A 19677-nucleotide genomic window follows, 5' to 3' on the forward strand; every position below is an offset into this window, starting at 1 on the left:
TGTGCTACAGACTAAACTGTTAACTTTAAATTCTCGTCAAATACTATTAAATAGTTTGAATCGTATCTTACAGATCGCTTCCAGGGTGTAAGGATTAAGGACTAAACATCTTCCCAGAGAGCCTGTACCACAGGTGTGCCACAGGGGTCAGTCTTAGGGCTGCTACTCTTCAGCTTGTACATCAACAAACTACCATCCATCTGTGATGGTGTGGAGGTCTTGATGTGCACTGACGACACGGTCATCTTTGCACATGGGACACACTCAAATGTAGCTGCAGTTAAATTATCTACAGCTACAGTCACGGACGAAAGTATTGGCATGGGAATAAACATGTTCCTATTTAGAAAACAGCTTACATTAAGAGACACAGAATTTAAGTATAAAATATTTAATTAATCACGATAGCCTGAGATCAGATACAAGCTATCCACTACTTACATTATCAGCTGATGTTGTTCAACCGTTATAAGCCTTCATCTCACCCAGAAGGTAGCAACAGCAGTTTGTGGCAGGTCCTCATTTCCACAAAAGAAGCAGACATCATTCCTTAAAACTGATAAGACAGCAAATATTTATTTTTTTATTTTGTTAATTTTTTTGTGTATGTGTGTGGGGGTGTGTTTGGGTGTGTTACCTAATTTAATATATAAAAAATCATAAATATTACAGTAAACACCTTTCTTTTGCCAAAATAAGTCTTGTAGTATAAAGTCCAGGACATGATTGATGTGTGACGTAAATTTCATGTCACTAAAATGTATAATATTTGAGTTATTAAAGATTTATTACCTAATTTAATATATAAAAAAATCATAAAATTACAGTAAACACTTTCTTGCAGAAAGAAGTCTTGTAGCATAAAGTAGAAGAGATGATTGATGTTTGGTGTCAGTTTAAAGTCCCTAAAATGTGCAATGTTAGACTTATTAAATATTTCTCATTCCTGTATGGTTAATTGTAGACGGTCCCTTCGCCTGCGATCCACTGCCGGTCGCGCATAGAGAACAATTCAATCTGTCAAAGACGTTTAGTTTTGATAAAAATGGTGTTGTAGCTCACAGTCCACTGTACGGTGATTGAAAAGAGGTGTAAGTTTTGTAAATGTGATGATCCTCTACTGAGTTATTAAAGCGTAAAGTCCGAATCTTTCTGTCTTTACCTAAGTACTTGGCAGTCAGTGCTGTCTGCACTGAGGTTAAGGGTGCCTCTAGTTTTCAGAGGTTATCCGTATGGGTATCATATAACAGATAACTGGACTTGTGATGTGAACCTCCTACAATTATGTAACATGAGTGTAGAGCACTTTAAACGAGGTAATGAATACAACACTGCATTAATGGACTTATTGTGTATTTATTAACCGTATTTTGGTGATTGAGGATTGTTGTATGTTTTATTCACTTTAGTATGGATTTCACAGCGAATGCCTCCTATTTGTCATCATACGTGGCACCTGTATCTTACATACTTTACTCTGCTTATCTGCTAAATAGCACTCTGTACATGTCTGTCTTTAATGTGAGGACTACTGATGGTAATTAGCATTACCCTAAATCTGGTGCAGCCATCTTTTTATTTTTGTAAACAATTAATGACACTGCACACTGTCCTGTTAGATAAATTGAACTCAAACTTTAGAGCTGAGCCAAGAGAACAAACTGGATGCTCCCTATCCTCTTTAGTCCACAGGACATGGCGTCTGTGGTTTCCTCTGACCACAGAACAATTTTCCATGTTTCCTCTGACCACAGAACAGTTTTCCATGTTTCCTCAGTCCATGTTAAATGAGCTTTGGTCCAGAGAAGACGGCGTTGTTTCTGGATCCTGTTCACATATGGCTTCTTCTCTCCATGATCCGGCTTTAACCATCATTTGTGGATGGCACGGCCAACTGTGTTGACAAACGATGATTTGTGAAAGTGTTTCTGATTAGGACCTCTTCCTTTCTCAGTAGCTGAGTACTTACATGAATATAAATCATTGAGTATAGAATGGTTCATTAAAATCATTTCAAATTCATCCTTTGTGCTTTTTATGCTGAACTCAAATATTCCTCCTCTACTTGCATTGCTGACCTGTCACTACCAATATGGCGCTGACGTATGACCCAGTAAGTCAGTGTGGCATCTTCGTATAATGTCCATGACCATCCCTAGGTTTTAGTGTCAGTGCTGAGGGCCAACGGTTTATCCTACTTAAAAGTGTATGTCGGGTACAGCATGGCCCTGGCACAATAATGCAGACGAGTTTTTACCAAAAACCCTGAGAGCGGGGTAAACAGGCTCAGTGAAGGTGCAGAGGAAGGTGTGGAGGTGTGTCACAGAGTTAAAGGAGATATCAAAGAAGGACAGAGTCCCTGCAGGCCAGTCCAGGAACACCCCGACTCTGAGGAATCTGGAGGCCGGCGCTGTAGACCACAGAGTACCCTCACCGTTGTGCCAGACGGTGTTCTGGTTGCAGTCGAAGCACCAGGACTGATCATTCAATCCTAACAGGGAGTCGTTCTGTTGTCCTTTCCTGCCGATCCCTCTGTACGAGACCCCCACAGAAACTTCTCCTTCCCATTCCACCTCCCAGTAACAACGCCCAGTCAGACCAGTGGTACACAGGACCTGGTTCCCGAACTCAAACCGGTCTGGGTGATCTGGATACATCTGCTCCTGTATCACATTCGTCACCTGTCGGTCACCTTCAGACAAGATGAATCTGTCGTTTACAGTGTTTGGGTCAAGTTTGAGCTCACAGGCGTCTGGAGGAAGATAGAGATGTTTGCATTAACGGCGTGTTTTGGATAATTAGACAAGAGGTGACGTCTCTTTGGTCCAAACATCCAAACTCTTTAACGATCCATCTGTTAAAGCCATGAAGTAATTTAGATATAGTTTTGCATATTTTGTCTAATCTAAATAGTAATTTATTTATTTTGCCTTTATATTAGGATTGTTAGATAGTCTTACATGTAATATTTTTCTAATATTGGTTTATTGTAGTATTTGCATCTAATCAGGATATCTGTGCTCAATTAGTTTGCCCTGCTACCGCAACTGACCCTCTGCCATGAAGTGCAGCCAAATGTGGTAAAGTTAGGTGAGGACACCTGCAAAGCACATGTTCTGAGGGGAGGGACTTTCAACTAAGCAGGACAGGGAGCAACAGTATTTCTGACCGCCAGATACAACAGAGCACGGCTTAAAAACAGTCTCATACCCTCCGCCATCACAGCACTAAACCAACGAAGTGTGAATGACACGGTTGTCCTCATTTATTTGTAATCATCATGGAAGGTTAATGCTATGTTTTTTTGTCTTGTGATTGTGATTGTTCCCTCTTGTAAGGCGTTTTCATACCTGCATGTACAGAATCAGTGAAAATGAATTTCCCAGAAAGGACAATAAACTAACTCAATAACCAACGTTATGATTTTCTGGAATAAAGAGGCAGATTGCTTTATTTTACGCCTGCCTTTTTTCTTTTTGCGGATCATACATGGAACGCACGAGTCAGAAAACTTCATGTCCTGCAAGAAGTGGCAAAGAAGGTTTTAGGGTTTTTTGTTGCCACTAAACCATCAACAGTGACGACCTGATATAAGAACTCACTGTCCTTCCTCTGACTCTAACAACAGCCCACACATCAATCTCTGTGCCTCTCTCAGCATGCAGAAGGCAAGGATGGAATATTATACGCCTGCCTATTTTGGATGACATCATCTTTAAAGGCAAGGATGGAATGTTTGATAAACTTTTATGGATGTTATCATTGTTTAAGAAAAGGGTGGAATGTCTGAAAAACTTTTATGGATGACATCATCTTTAAAGGCAAGTATGGAATGTCTGATAAAATTTAAATGATGACTTCATCTTTAAATGCATGGATGGAATGTTTTAAGGCTTTTAACAATGACATTGTGTTTAAAGGCAAGGAGAGTTTTAGAATCTAAAAAGGATGAAACCATTGTTCTTAAGCTTATTAAGGATGGGATGTTTTATAAACTTTAAAAGATGACATGGCACACATTGTGTCTACAAAGCCTATCCAATCAGGAGGAAGACATCCCATAATTATCAGTACTACATGAAGAACACTCCATTTACAGGGCAGAGAATCACGTATCTGATGGATTAAGAGTTTTTCAGCTAATGAACAAAGCAGCAGAATAACTGACCCTCAGATACTGTTAGGATACATAAATATATATTTAAAATGAAGAACAGTGATCTGATCAAAATAACAACGGGTCAAAGAGAGGGTGACTCACATTGCTGAGGTCCTGGCAAGAACTTAGTCTCTCCACTGTGATCAATTCTGCAGGGAAGAGATGTGACATGGTGATTACTCCTGCCCTCACACCCCTGGCCTTGAGATTTAAACTGTAAACTCATCCACCATACCTGAGGATTTCCAGTTTCCATGCTGGATTGTCCAGTCCCGCAGAGAGCAGCTTCATCCCCACCTCTCCGGGATGATTGTAGCTCAGGTCCAGCTCTCTCAGGTGGGATGGGTTGCTGCTCAGAGCCGAGGCTAAAGCAGCAAAGCCCTCCTCTGTGATCAGACATCCTGACAGCCTGTAGAGAGAGCATCAGCCTCCATGCACATCAACACTTTCACACAGAAAAGAAGATTTAGTGGAAAGTTACTGACCCCAGTGTTTCCAGTGCACAGTTTGGGCTTTCCAGTCCGTCACAAAGCAGCTGCACTCCTGGACTCCAAAGCGCGTTGTTACTCAGGTCCAGCTTTTTCAGACTGGAGGGCTTGGAGCTGAGAACAGAGGCCAGATATTTACAGCCTCTGTGAGTCAGGTTACACAGACTGAGCCTGAAAGAGAAAACGGGCAATTTAGGAACAATAGGAGGGACTTTTTCATGCCATGTCAGAGAAGTGGGTAGAGAACTGTCACAAAGGAGGGACGGATCAAATGACCCATAGACAGCTAAGTAATGAAAGGCAGGTTGAACAGCAGAGCATAAAAACACCAATACAGCTCCTCAGGAACATGTTCATGAGTGGAGAAAAGACCTTCTGTATCGTACTTCAGAGTTTAGCTGGAGAAATTCTTCAGCCCCCAGGTTTGTGTCCAGCTAATGAATGGTAGTTCATATTTTCTGTATAACACCGTTCCACATTCATGTTTGTCAGATACCCACAGATACTGATGTTAAACCAATAATTCTGTACATCCCTACTTCAGAGACTTAATAGACATGTACAACTGACTGTCATCTCCAAACAGTGACATCAAAGATTGTTTATGAAGTCTTTTTACTACTTTAAAATCCCATTTTTGTCACATTATTGACAAAGTATAACCCATTTTGCGATCTTTCGCATATTTAACTTCTGTTACCCCTTGTTGCCACTTTTAACCAATTTTTTGCCACTTTTTAACTGCTTTCATGGCTGATAGTGAAAAAAAATCCTGAGCCTGAACTTTTTCCCAGGTGGGGGATGTATACATAGGAAGGCCAATAGCGACAAAAGTACTGCATCTGACTGCAATACAGTAAAAGTTAAGGGTCGCTAAATAGCGTAACTGCCTAATTTGCATAATCTGCAGTATGCATTTAATTGTAATGGACGCTGCAGGAGAGAGGAAAAAACGTCATGGGAGAGAGAAAAAAATGGGTTAAAGGAACTTTAATATGTGTAGAACTACAAATGAACGTGCTTCTGTTGATTCTTGTTTTTATAACGTCACAATTCCAACCATCCTCCTTTATCTGGGCTTGGGCCAGGCAAAAATGACTGTAGAAATAACATTAACATTTTTGACCATACCACTTATAATTTGTTTATATATATATATTTATATATAAAGTCTTCATTAACAATTTTAAATTGACCAAAAAGAGACCATAGATAAAACAGTCACAGGGCCTTCACAGCCCGGTTTATTTGCAGTCTTGACATGGAGGCGTGAGCATCTCCTGCTCCAACTGCAGCTGAGGGGGACGCTGCGCGAGGATTGGGCTGCCTGTGAGTGCTGCTGGACAGGGAGGGGTCGCACGGCAGCATCCGCAGAGCAACAACGATGTGTGCTTTTACGTCAGAGTCTCCAAAAGTCTCCAGTAACACCAGAAAAAGACACTAGATTTGTTGCTAGTCTCTTTTTTGAAAAGGAGTCGCTAGAGGGGTCTGGAAACTCTCTAAATATATAATATTATATATAATAAGTAATATAAGTCGCTAAGTAGGCAACACCGGTAGGGATTCATCAGCGGTAGATTCACTGAACGGCAGAGCAGGAAATCAACATCAGCTTTGTCTTCAGCAAGACCCGCCTCCGCTGTACTTCTGATTGGCTAGTAAGCCTAGTGTGACCCCCGCTCTACTTCTGATTGGCTAGTAAGCCTAGTGTGACCCCCGCTGTACTTCTGATTGGCTAGTAAGCCTAGTGTGACCCCCGCTGTACTTCTGATTGGCTAGTAAGCCTAGTGTGACCCCCGCTCTACTTCTGATTGGCTAGTAAGCCTAGTGTGACCCCCGCTGTACTTCTGATTGGCTAGTAAGCCTAGTGTGACCCCCGCTCTACTTCTGATTGGCTAGTAAGCCTAGTGTGACCCCCGCTGTACTTCTGATTGGCTAGTAGGCCTAGTGTGACCCCCGCTGTACTTCTGATTGGCTAGTAGGCCTAGCGTGGTTGATGGACAGTGTCAGTTATCTTTATTGACTCGGAACTTGACGCTAGACTGTCCCGCATAAACAAGCTCACAAAAGTGTTTGTTTTTTTTCACAGCAGTCAAATGCCGCCACGCCGGAAATCCGGCACGGTGCCGGAATACTATCACCACCTGTGCTTTTCACCATTTTTCCTGCCCATTTTGCCCTTTTTTGCCTTTGTTAGCCAATTTCTGCTGCTGTAATCTCTTCTTTTGTTCATTAAACCAATTTTTGCCACTGTTAGCACTTTCACATCTGTTTTCCTGCTAATCTCGGCCTTTTTGCATACTTTAGCCCCTTTAACTCCTTGTTGCCCATTTTTAACCAACTGTTGGACTTTTTATCCGCTTTTCACCATTTTTTCTGCCCATTTTGCCCTTTTTGAACCTGACACACCAGACAGTGTTTCATATATCTACTGCATGGACATATTTCCAAACATGGAGTCTAGTAAATCCTTCTGCTTTGCAAGGGAACCTTTTCTTTGCCCTGTTAGCCCATCTCTGATGCTATTATCCCATTTACTCTCTTTAAACCCACTTTTGCCACTCTGTTAGCACTTCCACAACTTTTTTTCCAGCCAAGTCTTGCCCCTTTTGCATATCCTTGCCTCGGTAACAAACTGTTGCTATTTTTAACCTTTTTTGGTCGGTTTTCAGCTTTTTTTTCTTGATTTTGCCTTGAAGTAATTTCAGTTCCTTCTACTTTATTCATGGCATCCTGGTGTTTGTAGCTTAGCTATAAAGTCTGACATTTCTTTCCAAGTGGTTAAAGTCATCCAAACTGTAAACATTAGCCTAAGAAAAGGTAATTCTGTTTGAAGAAAAAGGGTTTACTTCTCTATTTTTAAAAAGACTACACTGTACTAAAGCATAAATAAAAATATGATAAAGAGTGGCTATCATTCAGGTTAAATATAAAATATAGTTATCACAGAGACTTCTCCAGACGAGGCACATTCACCAACAGAAAACTGAGAACGTTCTGTCAAATAAATGAGGAGAATGGTAAAAGTGTTACCTAACAGCATTAGAAACAAATCCCTGTATCTTTAAATGAAATGAGCAGACCTGAGACTTTCCAGTCTACAATGTGGACTCTTCAGTCCATCACAGAGCAGCTGCAGTCCATAATCATTCAGGTTGTTGAGACTCAAGTCCAGGTCCGTCAGACTACAGTATTCTCCCACATTGCGAAACCTTCCCTCCGTTATCCAAGAAAACCTCCGCCTACGAAAAGAAAACATTTATTCTAGTCAGAACAAAGATGTTTATGCATGTTTCTATAATATTCATTCATAATCATTCACATTTATCTGTTTCCTAGACGCTCACATTTCCAGAATCAGTTAAGCTTTTTAAATCTTAATTTTAAATAAGAAATTGATATCATGCTGTTTGATAATTTCCCTATCTTTTAAACACTGTAGACTATAAAAAGCCAGTGAATGATGCAATGATGAAATAAGGTGTACTGTACAGTTGCTGGTTGTCTTCCTCTCTCAGTCTGCGCTTTGAAAACTTCTGGGTCGGTAATACTTTCGTTCTTCTCAAGCCGTTACTCTGGTCCTGGTATTTCACAGAGGACGTTTTGATGCTGAGGACAGAGGCAAAGGCAGCACCGCTCCATTCCTTTAACCCACAGCCAGACAACCTGCATGTAACAATATATCAGAAGCATTTCTTATGATCCCACATGTCAAGTTTCTTTTTTAGCTTTGATATCTAATGCAGCTGTGATGGACGTCCCATCTGAGCTGAGCGTGTTCGTCTGGATTTGCTAACCTGGGGTTTAAGCTACTCTGAGCTTCTGAATCAGAATTTCAGCTCAAGTTTAGCAAAAAAGAATAGAGTAAAATTTTAGAGTCCGGATGTTGGAGCCTGATTGGGACAATACAGAGGATTTTTTGTGGCTTTTTTTTTTTTTTTTAATTTTTGTCAAAAAGCAAAATCGTATTGACCATTATTGACTTATAATACCAATAAAAGAGTAAAACATCCAAGAAGGTGAATACTGTTTATAAGCAATCTTAAGGAGTACTCACTTTAAAGTTTCCAGTTTCCAGTGTGGAGGCTCCAGTCCTTCAGAAAGGGAAAGAACACCAGAATCCTCCAGTTTGTTGAAACTGAGGTCGAGACTCTTCACACTGGAGGAGCTGAGAACTGAAGCCAGAGCTACACAAGACTTTAAAGAGAGCTGACACTGGTCCAGTCTGTTCAAAAATCACACAGAGAGGGATAAGAAGAGTGTAGGTTAAATCAAAGTATGGTCAGTGCAGCTTGGCACTGTTGTTGCTAAAGTTAAAAAGTTCTTACCGAGCAGTTGTCGAGGCTTTGACCAGCGGCAGCATTCTCAGAAGAACCTCCTCTGACCTGGAGTATTTCTTGAGGTCAAACACATCCAGATCTTCATCAGATGACAGCAGCACAAAGACCAGGGCTGACCACTGAGCTGGAGAGAGGCGTGCAGCGGAGAGGCTGCCTGTTCTCAGGTAATGCCGGACCTCCTCGACCAGCGAGCTGTCCTTCAGCTCACTCAGACAGTGGAAAAGGTTGATGCATCTTTCTGGCGAAGGGTTCTCCCTGATCTTCTTCTTGATGTACGTCACTAGAACCTTCTGGCAGTCTGCTCGGCTTTCTTTTTCTTTCAACAGGCCGTGTAAGAGATCCTGATTCGACTTCAATGAAAGGCCCAGGAGGAAGCGTAGGAACAGGTCCAGGTGTCCGCTGGGACTCTGCAAGGCCTTATCCACAGCTTTCATACAGACCTCAGTGACAGATGGCTTCTTGAAGAACTGCTGCAGTTTTTGGAAAGGTTTTTGTGCTTTAGCCACCACGTCCCTCTCATCATTAATGACTGAAAGGATCACAGATAAAGCTGCTAAATACTCATGGATGCTCAGATGCACAAAGCAGAACATCTTATCTTCATTCAGCCCGTCTTCTTCTTTAAAGATCTGGGTGAACACACCAGAGTACACCGACGCTTCACTGAGACGAATGCCACTGTCTCTCAAGTCCGTCTCGTAGAAGATCAGGTTTCCTCGCTCTAACTCATGGAAAGCGAGCTTTGCAAGGGACTGGATGACACTGAAATTTTTCTTCTCGTACTTCTGTTCCGTCTGCTTGATCTGAAACACCAGGAACTTGGTGTACATCTCCGTCAGAGTCTGAGGGATTTCTTTTCTCTCATCTTTTTCAAATATCTGCTTCAGAACTGAAGCAGTGATCCAGCAGAAAACAGGAATGTGGCACATGATATGGAGACTCCGGGACATCCTGATGTGGGACAGGATTCTTGCTGCCTGCTCCTCGTTGCTGAATCTTTTCCTGAAGTACTCCTCTTTCTGTGGATCAGTGAACCCTCTCACCTCTGTCATGATGTCGACACAGTCCAGAGGGATCTGATTGGCTGCTGCAGGTCGTGTGGTTACCCAGAGACGAGCCGATGGGAGGAGTCTCCCCTTGATGAGGTTTGCGAGAAGTTCACTGACCAACAGCGGCTCATTGACCGAATGTTCTTCCTTCTCCCTGAAGTCAAGCTCAAGGCGACTTTCGTCAAGTCCATCGAGCACGAAGAGAAGTTTGAATTTACTTTTGTCGTAGTTGGTGTTTCCTGACGCCTGAAGGTTTGTGAAGATGTAGTCCAGAGCCTCTTCTGTGATATCTCGACTTTCCCGGATACAGCCGTGAATGAGCTGTGCTAAACGAAACCGTCTCCCGCTCAGCAAATTCAGCTGGCGGAAGGTGAAGGGGAAGATGAGGTGAACGTCTTGATTGGCTCGTCTTTCAGCCCAGTCCAGGATGAACTTATAAACAAGGAACGTTTTCCCGATTCCTGCGATCCCATTGGTCAGGACGGTTCTTACAGGTGTGCTTTCTCCTGAGGGGTGTTTGAAGATGTCGTTGTGCAGAATGGGTCTCTTGGTTTCTTCCAGTTTTCTCGACGTCATCTCAATGTGTCTGACCTCATGCTGCCTGTTAACATCCACATCGTTCCCGTCGATGATGTAGAGCTCTGTGTAGATCTCATCCAGAAGTTTCTTATCCTTCTGCTTTGACGTCCCCTCTGGAGTGCACATAAACTTGTTGTGGAGGTTTGACTGCAGCTTCTGCTGGTACCATGTGATGTGTCTTGGAGGTTTTGGTCTTTGCACCAACAAATCTGTGAGGAACAAATTTAAATTCTTTTCTAGCACAGAGTTGCACATCTCTACTAAACACAGTGAGCCTCATTCACCCATATCTCCTGAAGATTTTTCTCAAATTTGTTCTTATGAAAGTTTCAAAGAGAAACCTCTGTGGGATTCATGTCATGTTCTTAAACTGGTGAATTGTCCTGTTGAGACAATCAACTTTCTAGTGTTATTAAATTATTTTCATAGAAAAAACAATTAGTCTTAATCCCAGTTTAATTATCAGTTGTTCTTTTAAACTTTGGAATATTTAACTAAAGTCGAGTTTAACAAGACAAATGTTTTATTTTATTTCTTATGCAGTAATTAAGATTCTCTAGTTTTGTATGTGCACACATCTATAAACAGACCATGGTTGCTGTTGCACCTGCAGAACCAAAACCTTGCTGACATAAGAAGAGTGAAGGCACAGTGCAGCTTCTTCTGCAGGTGTTGCATCGCCATCTTTGAAAGACAGTGAAGGACAACACCACCAGGGACTTTTTGGGTGAACTTTTGAACTCTCCATTGCTGACCTGGTAAAGTTTTGAACTCTAACTTTCTGTGAACTTGGTGGACCCTTGATTTCCAAGAACTTGGTGAACTCTCAGTTTCTGCTATCCTCAAAACTGTGTTTAAAGTTCAACTCAAAGGGCAGAACTTTCCATGATGATACGTCAGCAGAACCACGTATAAAAAAGGGCCCCCTGGTTGCCCATCGGGTCTCTTGCAGACTCTTACCTCTAAGCTTGATTGACATACACATGTTCTTCAGTCTTGAGAACTTCTGTGGGCGATGGGTGATAACTCCTGTTGGTGAACAAACCAGTTAAATGTTGTTACTACTTGTGAGGGGAAAGGAAACCCCTCTACAAAAGAGAGTATGAACTGAAGCTAACAAGTACTACCCAATGGCTATTAAAAGTCAGGGAGACCCATGATGGTATTTTGCCGATCAGAATAAACAGTTTCTATGGTCCGAGATGGAGAACTAAATTAACCAAAAGCTATCTTTTGTGGTTTCAACTCAGGGCTTTTTTGAACATTTTGAATTTTTGGTAGCTATATGTCCATGTTGAACCAATGTGCTTGTTTTTGCTTCTAATTTGATTTTTACATCATTTTTCATCAATGGAATCATTCAAAAATGCTCACGTAATCCATGTTTTTTTTTTTTTTTTTGGTGATGAATTTACTTTTACATGTAATCTGTTAAATCTGACAATTTGATTATCAGTCTGGCTTTTGGAGTGATTTGATACATTTTTGACTGAGCTGCAAAAAAAATAAAATATCTTAGACTCTGGTGGGACTTTGTCACTAAATTTGTTGGAGTAAACGTACACACTTTCAAGGATTTAAATTATTTCTTTTTCCTGAGGGATTATTGAGGGCACATTTTGGGGAGGGTTTTTCCCTCGGACCACACAGGGCCCCCGTAGGTGCTTCTCTCTCTTCTTTCCTAAAATACAGCAGGCACATTTACACACATTCAAGGTGGGTTGGTTAGAGCAATAAAGATATAATGTGCTCAGAGTTCTCGCAGCCTGTGAGTCACAGGAAACCCCAACCCTAACACTACAGCATATATGAGTGAGTAAGGAGCTGCAGATTGAATCAGACAGGATTAAAACAGTTCTTGTAACTTTCAAAACTCAGTATTTTATCCTGGATCTCGTAACAGTTCTCTCCTCTGTTTTTAAGGTGCTAGTAAGCTGAAAGTTTATGTATATTTCTTCTAAACAAAAAAGGAAAACACTCCTTTTATGACCATATAAGGGCATAAGACTGCAGGGCTGTGTGTAGACACAGAAGGCTTGCAGGAATGAGTGCACTGATGTTATTTACATTGGATCAACTTTAAAAAGTCATCTAATTGGTTTCATATAATATTTTTAGTTTCGCTTAAAAATTTTTGATCGGGTTGGATCACTTTTCCATCTATTTTCTGCACTGCTTATCCTGTTCAGGGTCCAGGGGCTGGAGCCCAGCTGTCATTGGGCGAGAGGCAGGGATACACCCTGGACTGGTCACCATTCAATCACAGGGCTGACTCACAGCGAGAAACAACCAGGCACGCTCACACCTACAGCCAATTTAGAGTCACCAATTAACCTAACGAACATGTCTTTGGTGGTGGGAGGTATCTAGAGATACACAGGGAGAACATGCAAACTCTGCAAACCAGGACCCTTCTTGCTGTGAGGCAACAGCACGAAGACGTCCCACCACTGAAAAACTGTGAAACAGCTTTACCTTCAGCCTGGGCAGCAGATGTCACAGACGCTCCTGTGATTTCTGGGGTTCCCGCTACGTCAGCAGCAACATCTGAGAGAGAGGAAGTGATATAAGGCGAGAGAAATAGAGACAGGGTCTTCTGATGAGACTCTCTTATTTTGATCCAATTTGTGACCTTTAACCTGAATCAGAGGACTTAAAAATTCCTTCAAGATAATTTTACCACCTTTAAAGACTCACTGTTGGTTTTAGAAGCACTTTTGGATAAAGTCTCCACTAAATCGTTCCTGCTGATCTTCTTCAGGACCTCCACTGTGACAGACAGAGCTGCAGGGAGCCCACACGTCTGCACCATCAGATCCACCGTATCCTGTCTGTCCGCTTCCTCCAGCTCGCTCTTTGGGATCCCCGGGAAGCCGTCAACGATGCCGGGCTGCCTCAGGAACCACTGGAACTGCTTGAGCTCCTCGTTCCCCAAATCCTGCAGGACCTCAAAGAGGAGCCCCACATGTGAGGCCATCGCCGCTCCCTGAACACAAAGGGGAGTTTGAAAATCAGTGCAATAACCTGAAAGCAGAGGAGTGCACCAAAGCCCTGCCCTTGCACCCCTTATTTCCATGTTCACGTGAAGGGGTGCCACACTGTAGGGTGTCCCAGTTCTCCAATATAGTTGTCCATGGGTGCACTCTTGCCCCCCTAATGCACCCCTCCTGTAGACAGTTTTACATGCAAAATACTGACTGTCATCCAATTAACAGCAGAAATCATGGGATTTATTTTTTAATACACAGCCCTATTAAAATGCATGTCATAGTAAGTTTAAATATAAGGTACTGATTACATTGTTTTAGACGTGGAGTAATTATGAGCTCTTACCTTTATTTGTTAGGGGCAGATCAGCCAGAAAGACCTAGTCAGGATTTAGTCCTGGTCCAGCCCTGGCTATCAATCTGAATGAATGAAAGTAATGGTGATTATCTTCTGGGCCAGAATCGTGCAGCCCTATATGAAAACCTTTAAAGTAACATTTTAATATAGAAATAAAACTGTAAAAGCAAAAAATTAATGAACCTGAACTTCCTGATCTGCAAAAATCTTAAAACAAACTCAAAAGTTAACATAAACATTAAGAGGGAAATATGTGACCAAGCCAGATAAAGGTCCTGCAAGTCGGCATTCCGGTGGTTGAGAAAATTGATACAAAGTCGTTTTCTACAAAATGATCATTTTTTGTTTTTTCTCATTTTATGCAAGTCCGACATTTAAACTACTCATTCGATGAAAAAGTAACACAAATGTGATATTTAAAAGCGTTGATTTTGTGTTTTAAAATGCCCTATTCTCGCAGTTGCTGCAAGGATATTGAGGGGAGGGGAAAGCAAAACTGCTGGGTGATAATTGGCCGCTCGGTCTGCCATTGTTCCCAGTTTCGTCCACTGAGATGGACAATAACAAACACCGCATGGCTCAAGCGCCACCCCCCCCGGCACGTATACAGCTGTTTCTAGTTATCACCTTTATCAACAAGCCTCAAGATGAACCCTGCAGCGAAGGAAAGAAGAAGAGACGATGAAGAAGCTGCAAGAATTATCAACAGACTTCGGACAACTTCAGGATCACTCCAGTGAAAGTTTGATGAAGGCGGATTTCCTGTGGGAATATTTTGATGAGCCAGTCTGGTTCAGGAGCTTGGTTTGGGTGGACTTTATGTAAATGTGCTCTATTGTTCACGCCCATCTCCCGGCCTGCCTGAGGGTAGGAGAAGTCCTGAAACGTTGAGCCCGTTTTTCTCAGAGCAAACAGGAACTACAAGTTAACGTTCATATGAGCATATCTTTGTAAAATATGATCAGGTTAAGGTGTGTGATACACCATTAGAAAGCTTGGATTCTACGCTTTCATAATGTGTAAAAAACTCAAAAATGACCTCGGACGACTTGCAGGAGTTTTTACCAGCTTTGGTCACAATTAATGGGGAACTTGGAGGGCGAGTCCACTATTACCACATTACTTCCGTCTTTATAACATTTCGTTTTGCTTCTGTCTTTACTGATATCTGACTGATTCTACATTAGAGGCGCGGATATGCAGGCTTTTATGTCTGGGATGTTTATTCCAGTCAGCATGATCCACGTAAGGTTGAGAAAAACTTTAAAGTTCCGTCGTGATTCGAGGAAGTACTCCCCAAAGTTCTCCTTTGTTTCCAACAGTAAACTCTGACTCAGTTCTGCTCTAAAGCCTGAAGAAATCTCACTCTAATAGAGATAACAGCGATATTATTAGGGCTCACCTTGGGTCTGCATCCCATCAGTCTACTCTGTCTCTGCTAGCCCCCACAGCTCTCATCTCCTCTCTCTGCTGCGTCTGAATGCGGAAGGTGTGCGCGCGCACATGCGCATCCACCTGTGGTTAACCAGTGTTACCCTGCTGTGTCTATCTGCTGGACTGTGAAGGATGTCTCAGTCTCCCTGTGTTTATGGTGCAGGAAGGACAGAACCCCAGTCTGATACTGCAAGATGGACCAAACTCTAACAGCGTTTAATGAATGTCTACTAATGTTAGGAATATTTTCCTATTACTCTGAGTATCAGTAAATATATAAGGGGTGTCCAAACTATGGCCTGTGGCCCAACTCTGGCCCTTGGTCGTTTTGAATTGGACTTCAAGAAATCCATTAAAAAAGACCCACATATGCACAATATTGGGGTTTATATTATACGGGGATACGGGGACTTTCTTGCCATTTTTTCTCCCAGTGTTTGCTGCTCCGCCCATTTTTGACTCTTTTTCTTGCCCCTTTGTGCCTCTTTGTGCCACTTCTCGCCTATTACAGCTGCCTTTTGCAATTAAATGCCCCTTTTTGCCCATTTTGCAGCTCTGCTTTTACCCATTTAAGTCACTTTCACTAATTTTTTTTGCCATGTTTTTGCAACTTTGGGACCATTTTTGCCACCATTAACTCATTTTTTTGTCACTACCCACCCATTTTTGCCACTTTCTGCCCTTTCTTGCCATTTTCTCCCAGTGTTTGCCCCTTTTAGCCCATTGTTGCCACTTTTATCCTGCTTTCTGCCCTTTCTTGCCCCTGTGTGCCTTTTTTGCCACTTTTGCCTATTTAAGCTGCCTTTTGCAGTTAAATGCCACTTGTTGACCATTTTTGCCACCTATTTTCTGATTTTTGCCCAGTTTAGTCACTTTTCACTTGTTCTTTTCCATGTTTTTTGCCATTGGGACCATTTTTGCCACCGTTAACTCATTTTTGGTCACTTCCCACCCATTTTTGCCCTTTTATGCCTCTTTTTCTCCCAGTGTTTGACCGTTTTTGCTACCTTTAACCTGTCTTAATTGCCACTTTTCACTAATTAGATTGTGGCTCTTGCAAATAAATTTTTCAACAATGTGGCTCTTTGGTTGAGGAACACTGGACTGAATGAATCAGTCAACAGACTGAAATCCACATAAAATAAAGTAAAATACAACACTGCTCCTCCCATAAACATGTCCAAATGGAATAGTACAGTTCTGTGAAATAACAAGTAAATTGAATTTACCCATAGTAAAAATGTTGCTCACAAATGGGGAAATTATGTTTCAAAAATACATTAAAATGCAGATATTTGTAAAAAAAAAAAAAAAAAAAAAAAAGACTCAACATTTGTTGTCGCCAGTTAAGGGGGGCCCAAAATCCCTAGCTATGCCCCTGACACAAACATCAGTACTGCAATGTGCATCTGCATGGGCTCAGATCTGTAAAACACAAACAAAAGAATCACCGTCTGTAAGGCGGGAAAAACGGCTAGAGCAAGGCAGCCGACGAGGTCAGCTAGTTAGCATTAGCTGGGCAAGTTAGCAGAGAGAAGCTCGTGAATCAAGTTACTTTTTCTACACATAAACGTCTGTAACTCTGGGGGACAGGTGGCCTAGTGGTTAAAGGTGCTCCCCATGTGCACAGGCGGCCTGGGCTCGGGTCCGGCCTGGGGCCCCTCACTGCATGTCTCTCCCCCACCCTTGACCCTGTTTCCAAATCCGTCCACTGTCCTTCTCTATCTAATAAAGGTACAAAAATGCCCAAAAATAAATCTTAAAAAAAAAAAGTCTGTCACTTTTACACTATGTCTACACATAAACGTCTGTCACGTTTACACTGTCTACACATAAACGTCTGTCACTTTTACACTGTCTACACATAAACGTCTGTAACATTTACACTATATCTACTAGGGCTGGGACGATTCACTTTTCTCCCGATTCATTTTTTTTTTATTTTTTAGGTGCCGATTTGATTTAAATTGCGATTCTACGATATTGCCGATTTTTGCAATCTTTAGTTAGCTTTTTAAACACCAGTGAAAAAGATGAATGGTAATGATGCCTACAGACTATATCAGGAAAAATACACATCACATGTGTATAACCATACATCACAAAATACGTCTAGCTAGAGAATACAAAATAGTTATAAAACGGTCAAGTGCAGGATTTCTCAGTTTATTCACAACAATTTAGTATCAATTTCACAGAATTTGACACAGACTGAGCTAAATACTGAATATGAAGTGCATAAAGTCTATACATATGTGTGTAGTATATATATGTATAACTTATTATGTAATTTTAAGTTAATATCGAATTTAACAATGTAGAATTAAGCTATTTAAAAAAATATATAGTCCTGCATCATCTCGCATTTTATCTATCTTTGTTCAATCTGAAGATGAGGATTTTCCCCATTTGTTGCACTGAATTAAAATGCTACCGTGATTTTTTTTTTTTTTTAAGAAAAGGGGAATAAATTATTATAGAGTGAATGTACTCCAATCCTTTATATTTCATATTTTATCAGTTTTTATGTCATCACATGATGTGTTTGTGGAGGGAGATTATGGGAGACGAGCTGATCGTCACGTCCAGCTTTAAGACTGATGGACTGTGTTTTGTGGAGGGCATGACGTGACAGGCCAGTATTTCTTTCTGGTGTTACCGAAGCCGTCATTCTTAACGACACTACACGGGACAGGTCCCTCGAAATAATACGACTGTGATTATGGTTGCATGAGTAGAGACCAGCGGTAGCTTCAACGGGCTTGTTTGTTGACGTTAGCCGTTAGTTGTAGCACTAACGCGAGATTCGTTGTGTTGTCTCAGTATTTTACTCTGGCGTGGCATACCTTGCAAACGACTGTCTAACTCCTGTCTAAGTTTGTGCTGTCTTTAATGTTTTGGAAGCCAAAATAAGTCTACACATCCACTATGAATGCAGCAGAAGTCGCTCTGCCGGGTAGGTACAAGCAACCGGCTCACGCAGACCGGAGTCGGAGTCTCGTGTGATCTCGTTGTCTCAAGAGAGAAGAGGCAAGAGTCAACTGCCAGCTAGCGATGCCTACCGCCAACTAGCGGTCAGGGGGTGAAATTACACCACAAACTACCGCACCAACAAAGTGAATAATTAGCTAATTAATTAAATATCGATACTGCATTTTAAATATTGATACAATATCATGCCAGAAAGCATCGCGATATTTCAGTGTATCGATTTTTTGTCCCACCCCTAATATTTACACATAATGTCTGTAACATTTACACTATGTCTACACATAAACGTCTGTAACATTTACACTATGTCTACGCATAAACTTCTAACATTTACACTAAATCTACACATAAATGTCTGTAACTTTTACACTATGTCTACACATAAACGTCTGTAACATTTACACTATGTCTACACATAAACGTCTGTAACTTTTACACTATGTCTACACATAAATGTCTGTAACATTTACACTATGTCTACGCATAAACTTCTAACATTTACACTAAATCTACACATAAATGTCTGTAACTTTTACACTATGTCTACACATAAACGTCTGTAACATTTACACTATGTCTACACATAAATGTCTGTAACATTTACACTATGTCTACACATAAACGTCTGTAACTTTTACACTATGTCTACACACAAACGTCTGTAACATTTACACTATGTCTACGCATAAACTTCTAACATTTACACTAAATCTACACATAAACGTCTGTAACTTTTACACAATGTCTACACATAAACGTTTGTAACATTTACACTATGTCTACACATAAATGTCTGTAACATTTACACTATGTCTACACATAAACGTCTGTAACTTTTACACTATGTCTACACACAAACGTCTGTAACATTTACACTATGTCTACGCATAAACTTCTAACATTTACACTAAATCTACACATAAACGTCTGTAACTTTTACACAATGTCTACACATAAACGTCTGTAACTTTTACATATTGTCTACACATAAACGTCTGTAACATTTACACTATGTCTACACATAAATGTCTGTAACATTTACACTATGTCTACACATAAACGTCTGTAACATTTACACTTTGTCTACACACAAACGTCTGTAACATTTACACTATGTCTACACATAAATGTCTGTAACATTTACACTATGTCTACACATAAACGTCTGTAACTTTTACACAATGTCTACACATAAACGTCTGTAACATTTACACTATGTCTACACATAAATGTCTGTAACATTTACACTATGTCTACACATAAACGTCTGTAACATTTACACTTTGTCTACA

At 41.1% G+C, this 19677-nt stretch overlaps 1 protein-coding gene across 1 annotated transcript; it reads right to left on the minus strand.

Annotated features, from left to right (window-relative positions):
- Window positions 1-1789: 1789 nt before the first annotated feature.
- Window positions 1790-15446, minus strand: LOC121529294 (NACHT, LRR and PYD domains-containing protein 3-like). Its single transcript, XM_041817098.1, has 13 exons — window positions 15363-15446; window positions 13949-14022; window positions 13313-13601; window positions 13091-13162; window positions 11576-11644; window positions 8976-10824; window positions 8705-8872; window positions 8140-8313; window positions 7731-7889; window positions 4645-4818; window positions 4395-4568; window positions 4262-4308; window positions 1790-2752 (listed from the first exon to the last, which is right to left on the minus strand). Exons 3-13 carry the CDS (start codon window positions 13590-13592, stop codon window positions 2199-2201), a joined length of 3720 nt encoding a protein of 1239 aa, XP_041673032.1. The 5' UTR covers window positions 13593-13601; window positions 13949-14022; window positions 15363-15446; the 3' UTR covers window positions 1790-2198.
- Window positions 15447-19677: the final 4231 nt, after the last annotated feature.

This window comes from Cheilinus undulatus, linkage group 21, assembly GCF_018320785.1.
Source record: "Cheilinus undulatus linkage group 21, ASM1832078v1, whole genome shotgun sequence".
NCBI classification, from domain to species: domain Eukaryota; kingdom Metazoa; phylum Chordata; class Actinopteri; order Labriformes; family Labridae; genus Cheilinus; species Cheilinus undulatus.